The following is a 24,313-nucleotide window of genomic DNA, read 5'->3' as shown; positions in this document are numbered from 1 at the left end:
CAGGCCCAGCAAACTGTGTGTACAACTACCCCCTGCGGGCGTGTTAATATTAATAAATTATAAAAGAAACTCTAGATAACAAACTATAAATCTAAACAAAGAATGTTAATTTTATATCTGTTACTTAATTGCTACTAATTTTTTTTAAACAAAAGAAGGAATAAAAAGAAAAAATAAACAAAAAAATTAAAATTATATTAGTACTGAGTTGTGTTGAAGTCTCCTAGAGTGCGCCAGACATGTCGCTAAATGGTGGAGTGGGGTTGGAACTGAAGTTCCACCTGTGGAGTTGCATTCATACAGTGTGTAGACACTGAGTGGTGCGTATCGGCGCGGGAACTGCACTTTTTCAGTTTTTTAAAATTTATTATTAAATCTTTTGCACGATTTAATAATTTTATAAAAAAAAAATACAATCGCTTATTGGATTAAGTGTTGTGCCTTAATAAACAGTATTGCATGGTGATTTTCCTAATTAACATTGTAATTTTAAACGTTCAAGTGGTTTTGTGATAATTATTTATTTTATTTTGATTTTATTTTTGTTTATCTCTTGTGAAATATGTGCTGATCGGTCATTTAGCAACATGATCGCGTTGCTTTGTGTGCTCACTTATCTCCTTGGATTATCAAACGCTGTCATCGAGGAAAGAGGTACTCTTTTTCATATTAATAAATTCATACAATAAATTATAAAGTTTTATAGGCATAATAATAGTTAATTAATATGATTTTTGGAAATATTCGAAAGAATGTTTGTACAACGAACTCAGGTGTTCGGCAGGCTCTAGCTACCTGCGATCTTATCTGCTCCATTCACAGCTTCATGCGGTATTCCCTCATTCATTCATACTGAACTTTTTTCCACACTTTTCTTAGATTTATTTCCGTAATGGGAATAAAAAGAAAAATTGTCCAACAAAATTTTCTATGAAAGGAATATTTGTTTATGTGTAAAAGTTAGTTTTGTAACGCGTATTTCAACGCGAATGTTGTGCTAAACCAATTTAAAACCTATTTTTGCTTCTTAATTCGTTGACAGATTTACCCCATGATGTTTCTGAGTAAGAAAATCAATCAATATTTTCTAATTTTGTAGAAAAGTATAGCAAAAATACTGATTTTAATTGAATTTTATTCCAGATTTACTTTTTAGAGTTTCAAGTAAAATAAAACCACTGTTAAAAAAAATCCCATTGATTGGTCCATTCATGAGAGTTTGCCATATCAAATGTAATGATGATAAAATTATTGAATGTTATGTTTGCGATTTTTTGTCACTTGTAACTTTTTCATTTTAGCACAATTTCATTTTAAAATTTTGTTTATACAGATATATTTGCAGTTAATTATTTTATTTATGAGCTCTTACAGCTTAAAAGAATTTACAAACATATTTACTGTTTAAACATCATGTACTTAATTGTTATATGTATACTTTCAATTCTTATATTTTCATTACAATCAGTTATGGCGACTGAATAGAATATTTTTTACGCTTCTGAGAGATATCCCTGTTGCTAGATGAATAAAACAAAAAGTTTTGTAAAATTTAATATTGAAAAACGATGCGAATGGTCAATAGTTTTAATGTCAATTTAAAATTTAGAATATCCGATGGTCGTTGTGGACTTAATTCTTCTGGACAGAGGGTTGCGAAGATGTAGAAAGAAAACGCATGACTTCTGGATTTCCTTTGAATAAATGTTGCCTATACGAGGTCCACTCTATTCAGGCGGGCTTTACGACCAACTACAAGAATTGGCAAAAGCGTGTAGTAAATGTATATTAATATAAATTTCTCGTAATAAATAAAATCAAAGGCCTTAGGTCTTAGATTGTAAATCGAACCCAGTACCGCAATACACCTTTGCTTTGCGGGCCTTACCTCCAACTGCTCAGCTATTGTGGTCACTAAGAATAAGTTAGAAATCGAAATTTTATTTAGTTTTTTTACTGTTTGTTCTTTTCTTTAAATTTTTCTATTTTTACAAAAAAATATAAGTGGGTTAAACCATTTTCAGCATTAAATGGAATCACTCAAATCTTTAATTTTAATTGCATTATGAATAACGATGAATTAGATTGCTTATCATGGTTTAACAATGCATTTTCGGCCGAGGTCGAATCATTGTTGCAATAATCTTAAGAAATCAGATAACGTGAATGTATTTGCTTGTAAAAAGAAGTAAATACTGATCTGTTGATGAAATCTGGGCCGTATTTCCAGCTATCTTGAGATCTTTCAAAGTTAAAGGTGCCAAATGTAAGCCAACATTTGGTTTTTGACCGCCATTGAAATTCACGAAATTAGCACAGCTTTTTAATTAATAATCATCAAAAAAGTTCACTCACATGTCTTTTTCTGACTACTATTATCATGGTTTTAACTCATTAATATTCTTCAGACTTGTTCATTTTCCCCCCAAATTATAGTTTGTAAAGCCATTCATTTACACTTGCAAAAAGACGAAAACGCACCTACAGACCACTTTTTCTAATTTAGAAGACCTCAAACTGATTTTCCCGATGAAAATTGAAGATAAAAGCTACTAATGTGGTGCAAGTAAAAGAAAAAACAAATTGAAGTTATTATACAAGTTTATCTTTTCTTGAAAAGTATTTCTTGTTCTTGTTCTGGCCCAGTGACATCATATAGCACTTGACTGGTCACCTGTTTTAAAGTGAATTAATTGAATGAAATATAAAAAGTAATTTAACAAAACACATTAAAAGATGATGGTTTCTTTTTTTTTACTAAGCTACGAGAGAGACACAGGCACAAGGATGGGTCAAATAAGATGTGTGGGTCAAATGAGATGGGTCAGCAGGCCAACTTCTGGAATTCCGTCCGCTCCACTAGAATATGTTCTTTTTCTTCCCTACCAATTCTTGCAGTTCCTTTTATATCAATGTTTACTGCATAATAGTGATTATGCTTATTTTAAGATTTCAGCTTCTGTCATGAAGTGGATAATTAATCTCAAATTTCTATATGAGAGTTCGATAAATTGCTGAAATAATGTTTAAAAAACCAACTAAGGAGGAGTTAACAAATTTGTTGAAAAGAAAAAACAAAAAACAATCTGGTTTGATATACTTTAATGGCTGCCACTCACATCTAAGTGTATCACAATTCTTTTTTAATTACGCCATGACGAAGTTACTCACGCAATAGTCCTCTTGCCGCCATTGTTTCTCACAAAATTGAAAACTAGATATCTACATTGTTAGAAGGAGCTTCACCATTACAGAAATTTCATGCCAAGCTTTCACAATCCGTATCCCCCATACAAATGCACCTTCATGATGTCAGGTCTTGTTATAAACCAAAAACTCGCTTCATTAGTCGCTTCTGGTAAATACGCTGATATAAGAAGTGGTCTATTTATGCCACATTTTATTCTTATTTTCTTCCCCTAGAGGAAGTGGCCGTCTTGCTAGACGGTCTGCCTCCTCGTTGAAGGTCCCAATGTGGGCCACACTCTTACCATTCCTCTGTAGCCTAAGCAACTTTCAGGGTGGCAGACAAGAAATAATGGCGGCCATAACCGTTCTTATAACATTGGAGGTTCCTGTATGAAAGGACAGTATCAGTTTTATGCGTTTATCAAAATAGCCTGTAAAGGATTTTTTTAAAGAATTTTTAAGCCCAACGTCATGAAATGTCCAAAATTTCTTTTACTGGAAAAATTTAAAATAAAACTTGATAGACCAACAGCTGTTGTAGGTGACGTGTTCATCGCATCGTGATCAGAGTTATCACCGACATGTATCTTCCGCTCGTTTGCAAACTGATTACTTTAGACAGAAGCTTATTTTGTATATTAAAACTGCCCGGTAGGACAGTTGTATAAGGGTTGATCGTCAAAATGTGCACGAAAAAGCGTAACGTTGAAAAACACTCAACTTTGCCTTTTTTTTTCTCTTTTTCTATAAATGATAAAATTCCCAAATTTTCTTTAAAATAGTCAAAATAACTGTAATTTTTTTTCCAACAACCCAGATCTGATAGATTTTGAGAAAAAAGTTGCTGAAAATGAGCAAAAACGACTTTTTCAAAAATTGGTCTTGTTGTTGTTGTTGTTGTTGTTGTTGTTCTTCTTCTTCTTCTTCTTCTTCTTGTTACCTTTTTTGTAAACAACGTAGCGCCTAAACGCGAGAACCGATTTTCATGAATGAGGTATCATTCGATTCGGAATTTTATGTATATGTGCCTTTTGGGGGTCTCGACGCTGTGCATCGAATGGGAGAGGAGTTAGCCTCATAAACAATTGGTGTCACCTAAACTAAAGAAACCACCATTGGCTCTATCTTGGCCATTATGTTTCTTTCGCTTTCAAAGGCGTTGAAATACTTCGCTAGTTTAGTATTATCAAGAAGCCTTCCCAAAAATGATTTTAGACCAACAAGTTATTAAGAGTTACACATTATTTCCTATTCGATTTTAATTAAAACACCCTGATGTGACTGTTAGAATACTTGTATTTTTTTAACTGAACAAACTTTTAATAAACCCTTAGACTAGATTCAGAAGTTATAATAAGTATTTATCAATGTAATATTTTTATTTTGTTTTATTCTCAGTTCGAAGTTTTTGCTCGTAACATTGTTCCATTATAGTAAGTGTCCTGCAGTTTCTCAAGGGTTATGTAACTGAACGTTTTTTAATGGAAATGTACAGTTAGAATATTTCCCAGCTGCTGGATAATTAAACATTGCGTAGTTTAATAAAGAAAAATCAATTCTCCTGGTTGTTCGGAATAAGTAATGTGAAATAGACGACAAAGTTATAATTTTCTTGACCTGCCTTTTCCACTCGGCTTAAGGAAAATCGGTTATTGTAAACCGTCCATACAGAATGAGTATTATTTGATGGAGTTATTTAAAAACCGTAGCCAGTGAGAGAAAATTCAATATTTTTGTTTGAAAGTATAAGATTTCGACAATTTCATTGCTTGAGTGAAAATGTCGTCTGTAGTTCTGATTTTCCAAAACCATTAATAAAATATCATCATTAAGTATTTAAAATAATACCAACCACGATTGTCATTCAATATTAAAATAAGAACATTGCTTTCTAGTTAATATGGTTCATGTGTGTAGGATAAGTAGCGCTGATTCATGAACGATACGATTATGTGAAATCTAGTTTATACAGCTGATAAGAAAATACAATTTTTCGTTAATTCCGTTTATTTTTTGAAATCACTTGTAACAACCGTTAATAAAGAGTCTAAAAAACCTCTTTCTCTATTCTGAAATTTGTTTTCGGCAATATTTTGGAAATTTTGATGCGATCGATAGCAATTTTTGTTTTGTTTTTAAAGTAGCAGCTGAATAAGAAGGAAGTAGATAAACCAGAGAGAATGTCCAAACTGCTGGGCAAGATGAAGGCACTTCCCTAGGACACATTCTTTGGAATGAAGATTTAAAAAAAATAAATAAACTATCCCTAAGGGACAGTTCTGTAGACGCTGTTTACTCTTTCAATGGGACACTTGACTGTTGTTCAGACAGTCTAGGTTCTAGTATTGAGGCTGGGCTCAGGGATATCCTGTTGACCAACAGATTATCTCCTTTTTCCGCCCTATTCAAGTACTTTTCATACCTCCAAGTAATCCCTAATGGTACAAAGAATTCTTTTGATATCTTTAGATGTTTATTAGTTTGTATCCATTGTAAACGTCCTTTTATTTGAAGACACGAACCCCCATTTGAAACTCTTACATCTTCATCCGCTCTTTTATATTGTTTTCCGTTTTAAAAATTAAATAAAAGATATCTGTATTATGATGAAGAGAAATTATCAGTCATTTACTAGCGGATATTTAAACTATTCCAAGAAGTGTTAATCACTTGCGATTCGCTTTATAATGTTCATTAAATTTCGAATAGTTCCTATTTCCTTTCTTTATAAATGGTTGCAGTAAATCTTTTTGCCAATTAATCAGTATGCCTATGTTCACTAAATAATTAAGGAAAGAGAAAAAAGGTAGTTAAGGCGGTAAAAGCAGCTTTATGGCTTCGAAACTATTTCAGTTTTGTAAAACTTCCATATTAAAAAAAATATATCTGAGATTCGATTGGCTATAAATTATTGTACAATAAAATTGTCAGAATTTATATAAAAAAGAAATTCGCTAGATTGTGCAGAAGTTGGTTTTATGAGTATATTAAGTCAATTATATTTCTCACATCAGGGAAAACTTTCAAAGTATTTAGTTGCGTTGTACGTGAAAACATCTTTTAAACAAGGAAAAATTGCTTCCAAAAGCAATAAATTTCAAATAGAAGTAAAAATAAAATATTTGCCGCGGCAAATGCAAATCTCATTTTTGTCTTCATCATTTTCTGTTTCATCTGAGTGGCCAATACCCGTGCTATTTCTCAGTTGAAGTTGACGAATTGTTATTGTTGTTAACAATTTGAAGCATTATTAGAAGCGGAATACTAAAATATCTTCATAGGATAGCTTATCAATGAAGCTAGCTAGCTAAACGTGTCAAAAAAGGCACAGAACAAATGAGCTGCAGCTGGTTTTTATAAATGCAATGAATCACACGTGTTCCTATAATGGGACAAGATCATGCAGTTTTGTATTCAGAGTTCAGTATCCCCAGTCGGAATGCAATTAAAAATTTGATTCGAAAAACTCTAAAAGGCAGTGATGAATATTGATGGCAGAAACAGTTAACGGAAGAAGTAATTATTTGCCCTACGCAATTCAATAAGACTATTGAAGACATGTACCATTTAATCTGGAATCGAGATTTTTCTGCTGGAGAAGTGTGTTGTTGTGAAAATACTAGTTTTAAAGGAAATTCAAAATTTAAAAATGAGAAAGCCGTAGTAAAGGTAAGTCAGTGTTAGTTATTAAATTTAAGTTTAAGACTACTCGACAACAGATCAAAACTCACTCTGGACAACAAAAGACTTATATATGTAAGTATACTAAAGCCAGTCTGGGCTTATGGCATCGAACTGTGGGGTTCAACCAAACGCTCAAACCTGCAAAGGATCCAATCCTTGCAATCTAAAATTCTTCGCTCTATAGCAGGGCTTCTTAAACTTTTGTCATTAACGACCCCATTTATGATTGCGAGTTTCTTGACGTCCCCATACAAATATAAAAGAAAAATAAATTAATATTTTTTGATGATTTAGTTATTAGGTAACAATATACATATACATATGAAAATATATAGTTTTAGAATTCGTTTTGAAACATACAAAAATCTAAAATTAAAAATTGCACAAAAAATTATAAAATTGTATTTATTGCAGTTTCAAAAATAAAAGTGGATTCTGAGCGTCTTAATTCGCTCGAATATATTCAAGTAGTTGCGTGGTAAGTATTAAATTAAAATATAAGTAAAAAATTTAATGAGATGGATGTGCCTGTTTTTTATTGCATAACAAATCAAATCTTGGTGGAATGTTTGAAACTGCTGGACGTAAGACCTCTTCAACCTTTTTTTTAGCGCTGAACGATATTGGGATTTAATATGTGTTAAAGCTGAGAAAGTAACTTCACATAAATATGTGGTGTTGAATGGCAGAAGTACATTTAACGCCATATCAGCGATTGTGGGAAATTCAGTTCTAGTTCCGATCCAGAATTCAGTCAAGCAATCATCGATCGTTTACTGCTGTCGGTGGAGATAGCTCAAAACCTTCAACAAATGCGCGTGTCTAGACGCTGCAAGTCCACTGTATTCCACCAACTCTAGTGATGTTATAAAATGGTATATATAAATATTTGGCATTAAAATCTCTCGCGACCGCAGAATTTTGCTACGCGACCCCTTTTGGGGACGCGACCCACAGTTTAAGAAGCCCTGCTCTATAGTAAACGCTCCTTTCTACGTCACCAATCAAACACAGATTTATATCTATCTTCAAGAACATTTCCAGACAACACTTCCAGACGTCTTAAAAGACAGGTAGCCTCGCGATCTCCTCTCTGATGAAGAGAGTCAGTAGAATGTAGAATGTTTTTGGAGTGTTACCGCTGGGTAACTTCTCCACTCTGTTATTCTGTTATTTATTATTATCATTGTTGCTTATAACGCAAAATGCGTTGATTGTAACTAAATAAATGATTAAAAAAAAAAAAAAAAAAAATTTAAATTTCTCTTTTCTAAACAACGGAAGGGAAAATTTGTTTTTCGGAGAAAGTTGAGGTTTTTGAAATTCCGTTTCCAGATCTGTCGACAACAAGCTATTATGATTATTATTCTATCTTTTTTTTTAATTTCTCTTGCTCCCCATAACAAGGAAGTATTGCAATCTGGCGGATGTTCAATTTTAAATTCACCGGAAATAAATACGAAAAAGTGGTTTTTATGTATATTCTGAGAAAGAACCATTTAAATTTCCAACAACTGGAAGTTCCGCTTTATTAAATAAATTTTTCAGTAATTATTTTTTGAAATTTCAAAAACTGGTTCTACTTATTACGCCCAAGAATTTCCACAACTTTTATTTGCAACAATATCACGGAATTATTGATTGGGCTTTACGGTTTAGTGCCATTTTAATATGTTACCTATTATCAAGTAATAATTAAGATTTGATATGTAACCAAAATTACCTAATTTTTAAGCAAATCAACTGATTGAGGATGCCATTGATAGATTTATGTAGTTTTTCAGTTGTTTTTTCTTCTTTTAAAGATTAAAGCAAATAGATTGCGTTCCAATTTATTTAAAAACAAATAAGCGAGCCATTTGTTTAATATTATCTGTGCTTGAATGTGTTCAAGATGACTTGAAAATGGCACCTTTAAAGTGAACATGTATTGCATTAAAGTCTTCTACTTTTTAGCAATTAATTGCATGTTTAAAAAATATGAATTGCGTAAACTGCATTAAGAGAAGGTCGGATGATTGGTCGAATTATTACGATAATAATTTTTTAGTTTAGTTTACTGTTAAGAATCCTTTCATAAATAGTTCATAAATGGGTTAAAAACTTTTTATTTTTTAATCTTGAATTCTTTATTTTGTGTTTTATAATAATGGGTAACACAATAAAAGAAAGAAGATGTTTCGTAGTAATGGTAGCGAAGCTTGTATTGTGAATGTTCGGCGAAGCTTGTCCACCTTAGCGGACCTTCCTTCAACTCATCTTGGAACACATTCAAGCACAGATAATATTAAATAAATGGCTCGCTTATTTGTTTAAATAAATTGGAACGCAATCTATTTGCTTTATTTACATTTAATAAATAAAATTCATCTTTTGATTTGTCTTTTTTTTTTTGGTTGTTAAAAACTTTAAAAGAAGACTTTTATTGCTCAATCTGACATCATTGACATTGTGTTATTTTTAGTTAAATAGATCTAGTTCGGTGTACACCTCATTTATCAGGAAATGAGGCATCTAAGTAAAGTAAAGTAATCGCCTATTTTGTCAGGCGATTAGGTGTCTTGGACGGGAGGCGGAAGCTCATACTTTACTATAAACAATTTTTCCTAACAAATAAAAAGTAGCCATACGCGCGATTCGAACTCCGGATATCTCCCACTTACAAAGCCACGCTCTTGACCTCTAAACCAACACCTGCCCCTAAATTAGGCATCTAAATGAGCCAATTTGCGTTATCATCTGTTCTGAGTTAAAACTGGAATAGGTTTTTCACGTAAGTGTTAAATTTTTGAGGTTTTCCTCCGAAAAAAAGAATTTTAGATGAGTTTTGGTTACTCTTGTCCAATTGTAAATGTAATGAGGGAACTATATAGATTTTCATATATACTTCTGGGTCAAAGTATAATCTATAATCTATCAAATATTCTTCAGTTGTTCGTGCGCAAGCAATCAGTAACACATGTTATACTTTTTCCATTAGAATCTTTTTTTCTAGTCACCAAGAAAATGTATCTGTTCCAGAAGACACGAACACATTAAATTAGGAAAGGCAAAATCAGAGATTAAACCACATTCTGTGCTTTGCGGTTCTGCGCCCATAACCTCTTTATTGCGGTTGCTTATATGAAACTTAGTAATTCAATTATTCTACTCAAGATTCTCAGATTGACGAATTCTTTCTCACTTCTTGCGTGTCCCTCTTTAATCACTTTAAATTCTTCTTTTACTAGTTAAACTAAGAGGAGATATTGGCAAATCGTGTCATATTTTCGTAATTGATTTTTTTTTTTTATTCGGGTGACTATAAATTGGTCCATATGTTATGGTGTAGGATATGAGAGTCTGCCCTTGAGTCTGTGGTCAACTTTATTTAAAAAACGGGACTAACTTAAAAGTTTTCTTTCTCCGTCTTAGATCAAATATCATAAATTATATGTAAGAAATTTCATCCTAGTATTTTTACATAATATATTTATGAGCTGTATTAGATATTTATACACACGAAGGAGAGATTATAATGTTTATTACGAATGTAAATTTTCTTGTAAATGTTTAATAATCATGTGATGAAACATAAATTTTGAATAGGCATTCATTTTCAACATTACCTTATCTCTTTTCGTTGGCAAAAATTCATCAATACTGCAGTAATGGGTCGCGAATATAGCTAAAAATTATTTACCTACTTTAAAAATCTATTTGTCTTAACTATATTTTAATGTCCTTTAAGTTTTTATATAATGAAAGTGTTTTTTATGTTTTGTTTTAAGCTTTTTATACACCTGCGGGTTCGTTTTGTTGTGCGAACAAACTTCTTCCACTCTTAATTCATTTTTAGAGCGTAACAATGAGCATCTTCAGGTGTGCTAGATCGCATTTATAGGTGTTTGTCAATTTGTGTTGTCAAAGAGCATCTTTAGATCTTTGGCAACTTCTGAGGATGTCAATGAGAGTTTTGTGATCAGAAATTAGTTTTAGTTCTGCTGTTTTTCTTAGAAAACAAAATGAATGCTATTTTAGTTTTTGTTTGTCTGCTATCCGGATTATTTTATTGTTACATTATAATAACAATTAGTACTATTTATTATTTGCACGGAATTATACGTTTATTTACGTATGTTTGAATAAATCGTAAAAGTTGTTTGAATAATTATAGTGCCGAGTTAAACTAAAATGTTAAAAATAGTAATAATAATTTCACCGTAAAAGTAGTTTTCCTATTTTGAGTGGTTAGAAACGAGTTGATTTTATAATTATAAGAAATTTTGTCATCTGAAACAGGAAACGACTTTCAAACTGTCTTTAAAGTAGAACTTAGTAGTTAATTGATATTAATCTACTTTGATGATAAAATAAAGATATTAGAAATTGTGGAAATAAAAGTATAGCTATTAATTAAAAAATAAATTAGGTATTTATTTAAAAAAAACTTCATGTTCTAGGTAACAATTTGATACGAGCACAACAGTGTTAAGAAAATTTTTAGGTGATTTTTGGTGTGCCTGAATAAATTCAATAATTTAATGCAATAATTCTTGGGTATTGGGACTTTTTGTACACATAAACGAAACTAGGATTAACAATCTGCATTTTTCCTTTTCTAATGCCAAGAAATTCTATTTATTATTTTGGCAATTAATTTTTTTTTTTTTTTTTTTTTTTTTTTTTTTTTTTTTTTTGGCGCATCAACAGCTGAGGTCATTAGCGCCCGGAGCTTTTTCCAGTGCACTGCCGGCCTCCGGACAGTGTTCTCTCGTTACAGACAACACTGTCCATCACCGGACAGTGAGCTGTAAGAAGCTCCTAGGAAGAGAAAATCTAAGGGTCAGCTGCTGGATTCGAACCCGGGACCTCCGCGTGGGAGTCCAGTATGCTAACCTCATAGCTAATCCCTTCCCTTTTGGCAATTAATATTTCGTAAAACGTAAAGAGATTTTACAGCTTTTTAATACAATCTAAGAGGACTGGAATTAGGATGCGCGAACACTAGTAGAATGTAGAATTAAGGAATCCTTCTCAAACTGGTAATGAGAAACGGAAGAACGAGATATTACTATCTACTGTAAAGGAATAACGCAGCGAATGGATTGAATATCATTTAGAAAGATCAGAAATGTGTACGTGAATGTTAGGAACAGGTCAGTGCCAGCGTAGAGAACTCGTTCAAAGCAGAAGATATGTTAATGAAGGAAGAGGTAACAGGATAGAGGACCAGAATATTCAAAGCAGTGGTGGAGGTTGGCCTCAACAGCTTATTTACAGGAAGTTACTGTAATAATTCCTTTACAGATTATAGAAATACTTTGGGTACAATCACTTGGCGAACTTCTATAACTGGGCTTTTTAATTTAAGATTAATAATGAGAAAGGTTGTTGATTTCTAAAATTTTAATTTAATAAGAGGTTTGTTACATCATTTTAATGAACTTATTATTTGTGAATAACGGTTTGTAATGGTTGTACTTTCTTTAACGCCTAGCGATTGTGCCGATTGTGTGTTGAAATACATGTTCTGAGGTCCCTGAAGTACGAACAAGTTATTTATACTAATTGGTCGATATGTACGTGATTTGAATGTAGGTCTGTTTACATGTTGAAGTGGCAAACATTACTCAAAAAAGTTCAACTTTTTAATTTATTAAAACGTTTCGTACTTTCTCGGCTTCATTTGCAGAACTCCTATGGTAGTCTGAGTTTTAATGTACTTGATGGAATGAAAAATAGCCAGAATTATTTCTTATAACGTTTCTATCTTCTGCATTTATTTCATTACTCTAAGGATATTTTCGTTAATAACTTTGCTTTTTCCAACTTGTTTATCGCATTAAACTTAAACACCTAAATCCATAAACATTTCTCTACTTATTCTTCTTTCATTAGCGTTGAAGTTCTGAAAGGATCTGGGATTCCTCAACAGTCTGTCGCCATTAATTCCTGTCTCCTTACTTCCGACCTTCTCAGTTCCTTCTCCACGTCATAAGTACAGCACGCGCTTGGGAATTTCACTGCCTCAATCTTTTCCACATTTCCCAGCCACTTGAGTCTTCTTTTTCTGATGTATGTTATAAGGACTTCTTTATCATACAAACGCCTCCAATGACCACCCTTACTCGTATATTCTTTAGCAAATCGAATGCCAGCCTTTACCCTTTCTTGAATGTTGGACACACCGTCGTCGGGCATTCTTTTTGTCATCCAAACCTCCTATATTATCTTAGCATTTGCTGCCATAAGGTGCCTCCTCCAATTTCAGAAAAAGAGTCTCATATATTTATAGTAGCTAATAAATAATAAATATAAATATCAATTTTTACTTTAAATGAATGGTTATCAATTCACAATCAGTTTTCACCTACAATTTCTACATTTAGCTAAAAAGCTACTTTTGTGGACTGCATCATGGTACCAAAACTGAATCTCAAGAATTAATTTTTAGCCTTCTAAATTTTCTCAAAAAAGTAGATAAAATGAGAAGATTAAAAATTTAAAAGAGTAGTATTAATGAATAATGATTGTGAATTATATGAAAATGATGTGGTTAGAAAAATTGAGAAAACAAGGAGACATTGTAATTAAAAAATTCAGTCTGATGTTTTGCTGTTTGGTTGTTAAAGTAAAATATGTTAGTAATGTCACACTTCTAATGCAAGAAGTTAGCGCGAGCATCGTAAGCAGTAATTCTAACCATTTCATTATGATTACTCTACATAATGCAGTTAAAAAAAAAGAAATAGTTATAAATATAATTAAATTAGATTCAATTTTAACATAACGTTTCTGCGTCATTTATTAATTCTTAATCCTTAGTATTTTATTTATTTATTTATTTCAATCATAGGCCATTTTGTGGCATTGCAAATTAGTCATTATGAGTATGATCTACGGAAGCTTACAATGGCAATTACTCAGAAAAATGTAGCGTTCTTTATGTGCATCATTGTGGTGTTTGAGGGTGGTATGTCAGTTTAGAGGGATAATTTAGCTGTAAACACGGCCTTCCAAGTTGATCCCAAACTTGTTTTTAAAGTAATCCTAAAATCAAAGTAAATTGTGTTGAATTGGGAGTTGTAATTTCAAGTTTTGAATAATTAAGACGTCAAAATAAATGGAAAACTAAGAACTATAACTATTCGACTTGAAGGAAGCTATGCACTAATTTTAAATAAAGTAATAAGATCAGAGGTTTGTTCCCGAAATGGATTGGAAATCGCAAGTACATTCTGTGCTCGAGTCAAATTTTGTATCGAATAATTATTGTTAAACCACAATCGATAGATGGTAATGTAAAATCTTCGACTTTCCGTGTAATTACAGAACCACGGCTTGATTAATGATTTTCGGAATTGATTTAACGGATAGATTTTTGATGTTGATTTTTCCACGGCAACATCCATTTTGAGCTTCCCTAACTAAGTGCCTGAATCCTTTAAAAGTATTTTTCAAATTGATCCATATTCTATGTGTGTTGTGTATATGTATATGATCAACACATCTCAAACAAGAAAAATCTCAGAAATTTTAAATTTTGCCTCAGTGCCGCCATTGCACGCAGAAATAAGCTTTTGCTAAAAATATCTACCAACTGGATCTTTAACTTTTCTGGATCAATTTTCAGATTTTTAGGATTTTCTCTATAACGATTCCAATGATTTCTCTTTATAGCTCATTGCCCGTTTCAAATTATTTTCGCGCGGAAAATGATTCTTAAGATAATTCCAGCAAAGATGTAGGGGTTAAGATTTCTTTTACTGTGTACGAGCTCAATTCCTCATATAAAAAATATACTACAGGGAATCAGTATGAAGAAAATTCCAAATTTAAATCAAATTTAAAATTTAATGAAATTCAGTTATCTTCATTTTATTAAGGAGTGTAATTTAATCTTTGATTTTTATCCGTCGGAGCGCGGATATGTATTGGTATCCCGTATATTCGTATCCATCACTTGGTGTCTCGACAAACATTTCGATATCACATTTCGTTCTAAAAAAAAAACAGTTTTCTAGATTAAATAAATAGAAAAATCAATTTTGGGGGGATTTCTGAGGCGTATACCTCGAATCTACTTCCCTCCACACTCATAGTCTACCGAGCACACAAACTGAACTTAAATTGTATAAAAGAATGTGACCTAACGAAGCAGAAGAATACTCAGGACACCCACTAGCTTTCTTCATAATTTGTGGGTGTGCTAGCTATACTCCAAATTGTTAAACACGTTGTAGGTTCAATGTTAACAAATAGTCCATAAACATGTACAAATTCAATCGCCTGATTACTTTTTCTGCAATATCATCATGGTTACAAGAATTCTAATCAAATCTCAGTAAAAATTATAATATTTTCTTATTTAAGGAAGTATTTAAATTGTACTGTTCCAGTATTGTAGGCTCTTAACTTCGAGAAAGCATATTCTGCGTTAGGTGGGATAAATTTTGTTGTAAATGCTAGTACATTGTGTGTTCTAAGTTTTCACAGTTGTATCCTTAAAGTTGTTTTTTTTTTTCTATTTAGATTAGATCAATCGTATAAGTTTCAAATAATAGCATAATCTTTATTGTAGTTTTGATTTTGTTTGACCAAATATCTATAATTAATAGCGAATGTGTAGGTTATAGAAGACAAATATATAGAGTCTTGAATGCCAGCGTACTTTACTACAATTGAGGTAGCGCCGCCATTTCTACTTGCCCATTGTTGCGATTGTAAAAGAAATGATCTGAAGAGATGGAGCCCGGTACCAATCTCCTATTGTGTGCCTTGGAATTGAATAATTTCTATCATATGATTCATAGAAGTGGCCAACTATAAACAATCTAATTGAGAACAGACATTACAAAAATATAAATAAAATATGGTAACAAATATTTCTTATTATTTCTTTATTACTGTTATAAATTAGCCTTATGCATATAATTAATATTTACATTTTAGTTAAACAATAAGCTATACCATTCAACAGAATCACATAATATCGATGTTGTACTGATTTGTTTATAATATAGTTCGAGCGAAGTTTTTAATTGAACCGAAGGACATCTGTCTTCATCAAACAATGACATGAACAATTGAACACAGACGCTATGTGTTACTATTTACTGTGACGTAACCATTTTTTGTTCTCTTCTTTTTTTTGCGATATACTCAACAATCCTTCAGACAAGAGTTAATAATGTTCCGTCTCAGGAGTTAACTTAATAATAATTCTTTAATTAAACACAACCAATTATTTCATTAGTAAATTAGAAAATAGTTTCTGAGATCATGGTTTCCATCAAACATGGCTTACAAACTCCTTTCATGATAAGAACTATCGCTGTAATTGTTGCGAAATAATTTGTTAAAAATACGTTGCATCCATTCTCAGCGCAAAAGCATCAACTTCTTCGGCTACAAAAAAGACGATGGAAAGTTGAGTACCTTGCCTCATCTCGACGAAGAAGCCACTAAGAACACTGTGAAGATATATACAGTCGAACCTCTCAATAATGGACACTGTCGTGGGAAAGCAAAGTGGCCGCTGTTTGGAGGTGGTCGTTAGTAGGGGTGTAGGCAAGTTTCATAATGAAAAAATATGGGTTTTTTTTCCAAACATCTACATATTTAAAAAATGTTTATTATTAATAGATTTAAAAACGTACGTAATTGCATAATTATTTAGCTATATGATATGCAACAAGTTTTTCTTAATTATCCAAAAAATTTATCAAAAAACTACCTACATATTAATAATTTATATAACAATTTTTATAATAATCATCACATTTATTCATAACAATAATAATTTATGGTAAAATTATCATCACATTAAAAAATAATATTTTATTTAAACATTTCTCTGATAATTATACAAAAATGACGATGGCTTGATTTGGTTTTTGCAAAATCTTCCAACACATTTATTTTATTTTCTAGAGTTAATCACTTTCGTTTGGGACACTTATCAGAAAAAATAATATTGTTCGTCCAAAGTAATATTGAAAAATGATTAAAATATTACTAGATGTATGGAGCTTATAATAGGAAACTTTAGTAAAAACCAGAAAAAAAGAAAAACTTGAGAGGGGATAATTATTTTGATCACCGCGTCAAACGAACTTTTAATAAAAAGGTGGTCGTTGGTGGGAGGTAAAACATATAATCCGTTCCCCAAAATCAATGTCCGCGGTCGCTATGTAGAGTGCCCGTTAGACGGAGGATCTTTTATATAGAAAGTGTATAGGGGTAAAACGGGGAAATCCAAAAACTGTCCGAAAAATGGAGGTGGCCGCTAGTGAGAGTGTTCTTTGTTGGGAGGTTCGACTGTATTTAGAATTTGGCATTCCTCTTTAAATATTATCCGTGAGCATCAGTTCGGTGTTCTAAGTTACTATACAGTTGTATTCCAAGCTCATCGAGCAGTGAACGTAATCGCAGTTGAAATAAATAGCGCAGTAAATTGTAAATTGACTCTTCCACAGAACCTTAATTCTAATTGGCCACAAATTGGTGAAGCCTTTCTACTAATAAATGCCAGGTATTTAAATTCAGTTCAGCTTTTTTACTGCTTAAAGTGAACATTGATAAGAAAGCTGATAATTATTTTTGTTACTTTATTTTTAATGGTTAAACGAACATACTTATGGCCTATATACGCGTAGATAAAGTATGAACGACTTCCTAACGATACAGCTTGCTATTGTCACCTACATTTCATGCCCGATGGTTCATTACCCACACTGACATTCACACAATATATATATATATATGTATATATAATGTATTCATTGATAAAATTATCTGATAAATTACTTAGGTCACTCACTCATTACTGCTGTCGGATATATATTTGCTATCTCAACATTTATTAGTAAATATTCTCTACTATGTGTGTTCTGTAATGAAAGTTAACATTTGTTTTGAAATTCCTACTTAATCAAAATTCTAAACAAAATATAAAAGAATTAAGGAAAGCTGTAATTAGAAATGAAAAATGGTTCTCATGAGATCATGGGAAAATAGTTTTTAATCACTTTTAAGTTGTCTGAGAAAAGCAACTTTCATAATTACGTTGAAAACTTCAGTTTATATATTTTTTCTTTATATAATGGTTGTATACTCTTTAAAATATAAATATATGAATTTATTTTACATCGTATTTTATTGACAACTTCCGCCAATTAGCAGAAACCATTCTACAAGAGAACGCATTGCATTGAAATTTTGAACAGTTTTGAATTGTACAAGAAAGTCCAAAAAATCACATGGCTCCAGAGGAGCAATATTTTACGAAGAATCTCTGAAGGATTTTGATTGGACTGGAACGAGATATATATCTGTAACAGTTATTCTTCAAAATTATTTCCTCTTTTTCGGACCTTTTATTCTTTTGGCATTATTTGTTGTGGTAGCCATATTTGCCGGAAGGGACACCAGCTTAACAAAGGTTGGGAAGCCTGCTTTCCCTTCATTTACATCTGGTAGGATTTCCTTGCATTATTATTACACTTCAATTTCTTCTTCCTCTTCAATTTTTGTTTTTGCTAAAGAATTTTGCATTTTTCGATTAATCCTCTGTACCTTTTTTTTTCATGATCAAAATGTACTAGATACTAGGAGACTTTAAAGTAGTGGACATTATTGTTGCTAAGACCGCAAGAACATAGGTTTTCATAAATTTTTAACTTTTCTTGAAAGTAGTTCAAGAAAATTTTACATCCAGTTTTCTAATGTTTTCAAGTTATATATCTCCCTTATTAAGTTATGCATTTTTCTACTTTTTCCTCTAACTCTTTTGACGTTAAAGGTTTGAATCTTTGGAGCTTCCAAAAGGACTAGTAAAAGTGATCCATTCTTTCAGGTTTAAAGGGAGGGGTTAGACTAAAAGTAATAGTAAGACAATAACAATTTTAGTTAATAGTTTCATCTTAAGGCTTAAACAGTTTGAAGAACTTAGTGGTTCTTCTTCAGATTAGTGTAACGACCATAACTTGTTTGAAGACTACAGACCACCCGGCGAAGTTAAGACCACCCTACCTCAGTTCAGAATTGCAGTTCTTCTTTAATTGTTTTTTGTTTTTTTTTTTATTACTTGTACTTTCACATTTGCACATCTGGATTTCATTTTCAACATTTACGCGGTGTTTGTCATAGATCGTTGTAAGAAGTTAGAAATATTGTGACAGTGTTGCCGCGATTATTAAATAAATTTTAAAAAAAAGTTTCAGTATTTTATTGTAAGGTTAAAGTTTAGAAGCATTCACGAGATTTATAATATACAAATTTGTAACTAAGATTTCATCATCCAGATCAGGGTGCGGGATCAGTGACAGTTCAATAGGACAATTCGTGTTCGGTGGCAACAAAACTACGAGTACTTTATTTGAGCAAAATGCATTAGTTGCTTCTTTTTAAAAATTTATTTCTACAAGTACTGCATTTTTTTTCAACAAGTGAAGCTAATATACGATACATTACTTACGTGAGAGCATGAAGGGAGAATTTACCCAGTGGTATTGCATTTCCTGTATACTGGCGTTTCATACAAAAAATTATTGCCAACTGCGCTTCTACCATCCTAAAAGATTTCTTGACAATACAGTAAGTAGGGGAAACTAGAGTTATAGGATATGAAGAAACTAAGGCAAGATTTCATAGTGAAATCTTGCAACTTCGGACACATAGGAAACAGAGAGATCTCGGCGCAAGATAGAGTAAGGAGCCTGAGCAATTCTTCAGGGTATTCTTGATTGGAAGGATTGGCTTCTTGTAGATATTGGAAGCTTTGGCTGAGTCCTAAAGTTCCATTCCGTATGTCCAGACAGGTTTGAGTATCAATTTTTGGTGGTAAGGAGTGTGTTGTTTAAGTAAATGAGTGGAATAATGGTTCGCCTTAGGGGAAATTTTGTAATAATTCATGAGGAATGTAGTTGTGGTTGCTGATTGCCGTTAAATTCTTAATTATCATTAAAACTAACATTAATTTTAATTTCTTTTTTATGAAAGGTAAAAACGTGTGATTAGTCAACTTCGTAAGTTCCAATATATTTATTTTTTTTAAAAAAATTGTGCGTTATCAGTCAAATACTGAACGATATCATTGGCCTCCATAGCAGTAAAATGAAGCAACATTTGGTTAAAATAATTATCAACTTCATCTTTTTTTTATTTATACAACAAATACTGTGACTAGAATTATATCAAAATATTGAAATAGACCCATATTTACATTATAATTATTTATAGAATAATTTAAATAATATTGTAAATAATTAATAATAATATTTAATATTATTCTAATAATACTATCTAATATTACTGCAAATATGATTTGAGTGACGACAAATTTTTTCTCAAAAAAATAAAGAGTTATTACTCACATCAACCTACTCACAAGTAACCTTCCTCAGAGCAGGTGGCAGGAGTGAAATTTTTGATGGATTTTTTTGAGAAAACATTTGTCGTCACTTAAATCATATTTGCAGTAATAAGTGACAGGAATTGCAAACAACAAAGCAGATTTCCCTCTTCACTAGTAACAAATTTGCCATTTAATTTCTAACCAATTTTATTTAATACACGCATAAAAAATAAATAATAGTTGTGATAAGCGTCTAATTAATTGGTAAGTGAATGAAAAATTGAGCTGCGATTTAAACAAGATTGAACCGTAGCCCCAGCCAGACCCTGAGTCAGTTAATAATGGTATATAATTGCGCCGACTTGCCAGAGTGAGTTGTGAAAAATGGTCTGTTTTGGACACATAAATCTGTAGAAATATTTTATCCAATCAGTTCCGCACAAGCTCTTTGAATAGTTGAATCATTCTGGTAGCTTCCCGGCTAATTCTATATTTTATATAGTGTACATTCTCGTTTTTTTTTTCTATTGGTTGTTAAAGAAGAAGTAACTCCTTACTGGCTGTTAGTGGCCAGAGGAGATCCTCTCTTTTACAATCTTTTTCTCTTTGTCCAGTCAGCATAAAGAAGAGAGAAAAAAAAAACAAGAAGCGAGACGGCTTATAGGGAATAGCGTGACGAAAAGCAACCTCCGAGAAGGCTGCCTGGGAACTGAACACGCTCAGGACGCCAACAACCTACTGTATATGGCAGCTACTCTCCAATCGAATATACATGAAACAAAGAACTTTCTGCTGAAAAAAACTTCTTATTTCAGCTATATAATGTATTTCTAATCCATTTATGGAATTTTATGTTTGAGAGAGTAAGAGTCTTCGAATAGTTTGCCAGTAAAGGAGGATCCTTAGAAGCTATCCTTCTAGAAATCAAATCTTTCTGCATTTTTCTATAAATTCACTCGTAACACAATGCAATATATTAATTTAAATATTTTTGTTTGCTTCATCTTTCATCTTTATAAAAGTAAACGAGGTATCGTGTGGATTTTCGAGACTCAAAAACGAAATTCAAATCCGCAGTAAGTTCATATTTGATATTTCGTTTAGGCGCCAAAAGAGATCACCACAATAAAGTTTTGAACCCAAAATTGGTCCATTGAATGTTTCTCTTTACAAAATCGATTTGCAGTATTTTAAGTTTTACTCCAAAATGGCTCCAACAATTTACTTTAAGTTTGTTAGGCTAAAACTATAATTTGATTTTTTTTTTTTTCTGGAAAATACGATTAAAGTCACTTTAGTGAGAGAAGGGAAGGTCATGCTTGCCTTTAAAAAGAGTCATTTTGGTATTTTGCTGCCTTGACGTATAGATAATTTTATTAAGAACCATATGTGGGACTAAAATGCCAAAAATTGAAGAAAATCGGTGGTCCGAAACTGCGATTTTACTAAAAAGACTTCAATAATTTAAGATTCCCCGAAAACAGCTCCCTTCAATTAAAGTTAGACTTCGTTAAGTCATTAACTACATATAAATCAAATCCTTTTTTTTTTTTTTTTTTTTTTTTTTTAAATCTATTTGACGTACTTGTGAAACAGGGAGGGTTGGTACACCTGATGAGTTATAGAAAGTTAAGTTTTGGAGGTTTTCAAATACGTTTGTAACACTTTTCAAATTGATCAGATTTTTAAGAATTCTTTATCAAATTGTAGAGAAATGTATGCTTTATAACTGCTATCTCTTGTGTACTTTTTAAGAAGGGTTAAAACTGTTGCTTAAGTTGAGTTTGAGGAACATTTTGCAACCAGAAATACCCTCACAGACAATGGGTTGTTCAAGTTACTGAGATTTAGTCGAAAGTACTTAACTCCTAACTAGTTTTAATCCCATAATAATCCGAACACCAATTCTTCTATTTTACAAAATTCCATAAACAATTTATCATTAGCTCTCACCAATTTCATTCAACTAAAATTTCTCTTATTTGAAAAATTTCATAGACTTGATTATTAAAACTGTCCGGAAGGACAGTTGCATAAGGGTTGATCGCTAAAAAGTGCACGAAAAAGCGGAACGTTGAAAAACACCCAACTTTGATAAATTTTTTTCTCTTTTTCTATAAAAGATAAAATTCCCAAATTTTCTTTAAAGTGTAGGGCAAATCCTCCTTTACAACTGTATTTTTTTGAAACACCCTAGATTAATTAGTTTTTGAGAATTAAAATGCATTATAATTTGTTGGATAGGTAAAAATGATGACGTTTTGTATACAATTGTGATAGTTGTCAGCAATGTAATTTAATAGTAAACCATATTGTCGATTTCATTTAATTATAATCTGTTATTAAAAGAAAAAGTTTTACCCTGGAACGCTGAATCCCTCTAAAAAATAATTTAAATAAGAAAATTATTTACAACCTTTGCCAAAGCTCCACTAGAAGCGCTGCTTGAAACAGGTAGAACTCTTATTATTTGAAGAACAACAATGAGGACCGGTTTGTGTAAAACCACTTAAAGCCTAGAGATTATATCTACAAGAATTTTTAACGAACTGAGAATGCCCACTTAATTAGACATAATTAAATTGAAATTTTGTTATTAACAATATCTCTTGAATTTTATTCTCAAAATGAATTTCGTTAAAGGATATTACATGTAAATAATTAAAAAAACAGATGATTTAGTTTAAATGTGTTTCGCTAGATGTCAACTCATTATTTTTAATTTAACAATTCGGTTTTGTTTCTTTTCGGTTCTTTAATTTAATCCCAAATACTTCTAATACTGAAAGGTATAAATTTACTTACTTTTAATCTCTGTATCATATTTAAAAATATTTTAATAAATAATATTGTTAGATTATTTTCGGTCGTAGTGAATGGTTTAGTTTTGATATTGACAGTTACGGCTTAAATGATATTCTTCGCCTTTTTATTTTCTCTTATTGCCGTAAGTAAAAAAAAAAAAACTTTGAAAAATCATATTAATGTAAAAAAAAGAAGCCCCATCAAACAATGTTACCCCAGGTTTTGAGTGTATATAATATATATCACAGGCTCGTACAATATATTAAAACTATAATTTAAAGATAAACCAACTCACCAGTTAATGGAATTTATCTAAAAATACATATATCAAATGAAAGTTTTGGGAGAAAAAAAAGAATAATGCCAATCTTCTGGGCTTATTGATAATATAATATTTTAACATTGGGCGCATTCAGCAGACAAGAGCGCTACCAGATCGCTCCCAAAGGGAGCGCTTTATTTCTCTGAACGTTCTGCTATGTACTAATATAACCTAACCATAACCTTTTTTCGAATTAAGATTGGCGAGGAATCGGTCAAATAAAAAACAACTCGTCTTTTCAATTAAAAGGTGCTAGTGTTATCAAGAGAAAGAAGAGCACGCGATAGGTCATTTATATGTATCTTTTCATCCCCTTTCTACTAAAAATATTGCCAAGGCAGTAAAGCTAGTATTTTTCTTAATATCGGGAAATAAGTAGTTTTTCGAGTGATTTTTCTAAGAAAAATCAAATGTTAAGAGCTTTAGATGTTCTCAAGCATACACAAAATGGCTAAAAATTAATTTTACATCTGTTACAAACAAGAAGGTTTAATAATTATTTGGTAATTTTGGGAGAGTTGCGTTTAATTACCAAAATAATTGGAAAAATTTCAAAATTGTTTTTATAAATACACGTACTTTGCTAGTAGCGATCACCGCTCCGTCGAAGTAGCATAGAAAATTTCCGCTCCATAAGATGGCGTCCGCTCCTACAACATGTTGTGAGAGCAATGCTAAAAGTACGCCATTCAGCGGATAGTTCCGTAGCGCTCTTGTCTGCCGAATGCGCCCATTTTGTTATAAAGTTGGATATTATATTGTGAATAAGCGCTGAAGATGACCTAGTCCCAAGGTCGAAAGCTCGGCAAAATAAATGAAAAAATCATTTCTGAAATTGGCAATATTCTTTCTTAATTCTGCATTAATGAATCAGTCACCAAAATCGACGAACATTTAAAAGTTACAGACAAATATAAGTACAATCAGTACCACTTTAGAGAAAAATCTTAAAAATTAAAAAAAAATCATTAGGA

General features: G+C 31.7%; 1 protein-coding gene and 1 long non-coding RNA gene across 3 annotated transcripts in view; one reads left to right on the top strand and one right to left on the bottom strand.

Moving 5' to 3' along the window:
- Positions 1 to 299: 299 nt before the first annotated feature.
- Egfr (epidermal growth factor receptor) overlaps positions 300 to 24,313 on the top strand; it is a 380,956-nt gene continuing 356,942 nt past the window's right edge. Inside the window, exon 1 of the mRNA XM_074119173.1 lies at positions 300 to 654. Coding sequence (XP_073975274.1) covers positions 588 to 654 — 67 coding nt within the window. The 5' untranslated portion in view covers positions 300 to 587. The remainder of the gene's footprint in view (positions 655 to 24,313) is intronic.
- On the bottom strand, positions 12,270 to 22,739 carry LOC141449623 (uncharacterized). Of its 2 annotated transcripts, none has more exons than XR_012455623.1 (3): positions 22,629 to 22,739; positions 13,767 to 13,905; positions 12,270 to 13,153 (listed from the first exon to the last, which is right to left on the bottom strand). It is a non-coding gene; the product is annotated as an uncharacterized lncRNA (long non-coding RNA). The 2 variants fall into 2 exon arrangements; XR_012455624.1 differs by having other exon boundaries at positions 12,271 to 13,114.

The sequence above is a fragment of the Rhodnius prolixus genome, unplaced genomic scaffold, assembly GCF_049639745.1.
Source record: "Rhodnius prolixus isolate KJV_2025 unplaced genomic scaffold, Rpr scaffold_2, whole genome shotgun sequence".
Taxonomy (NCBI): Eukaryota; Metazoa; Arthropoda; class Insecta; order Hemiptera; family Reduviidae; genus Rhodnius; species Rhodnius prolixus.
This window is presented reverse-complemented; position numbering and strand designations above follow the sequence as displayed.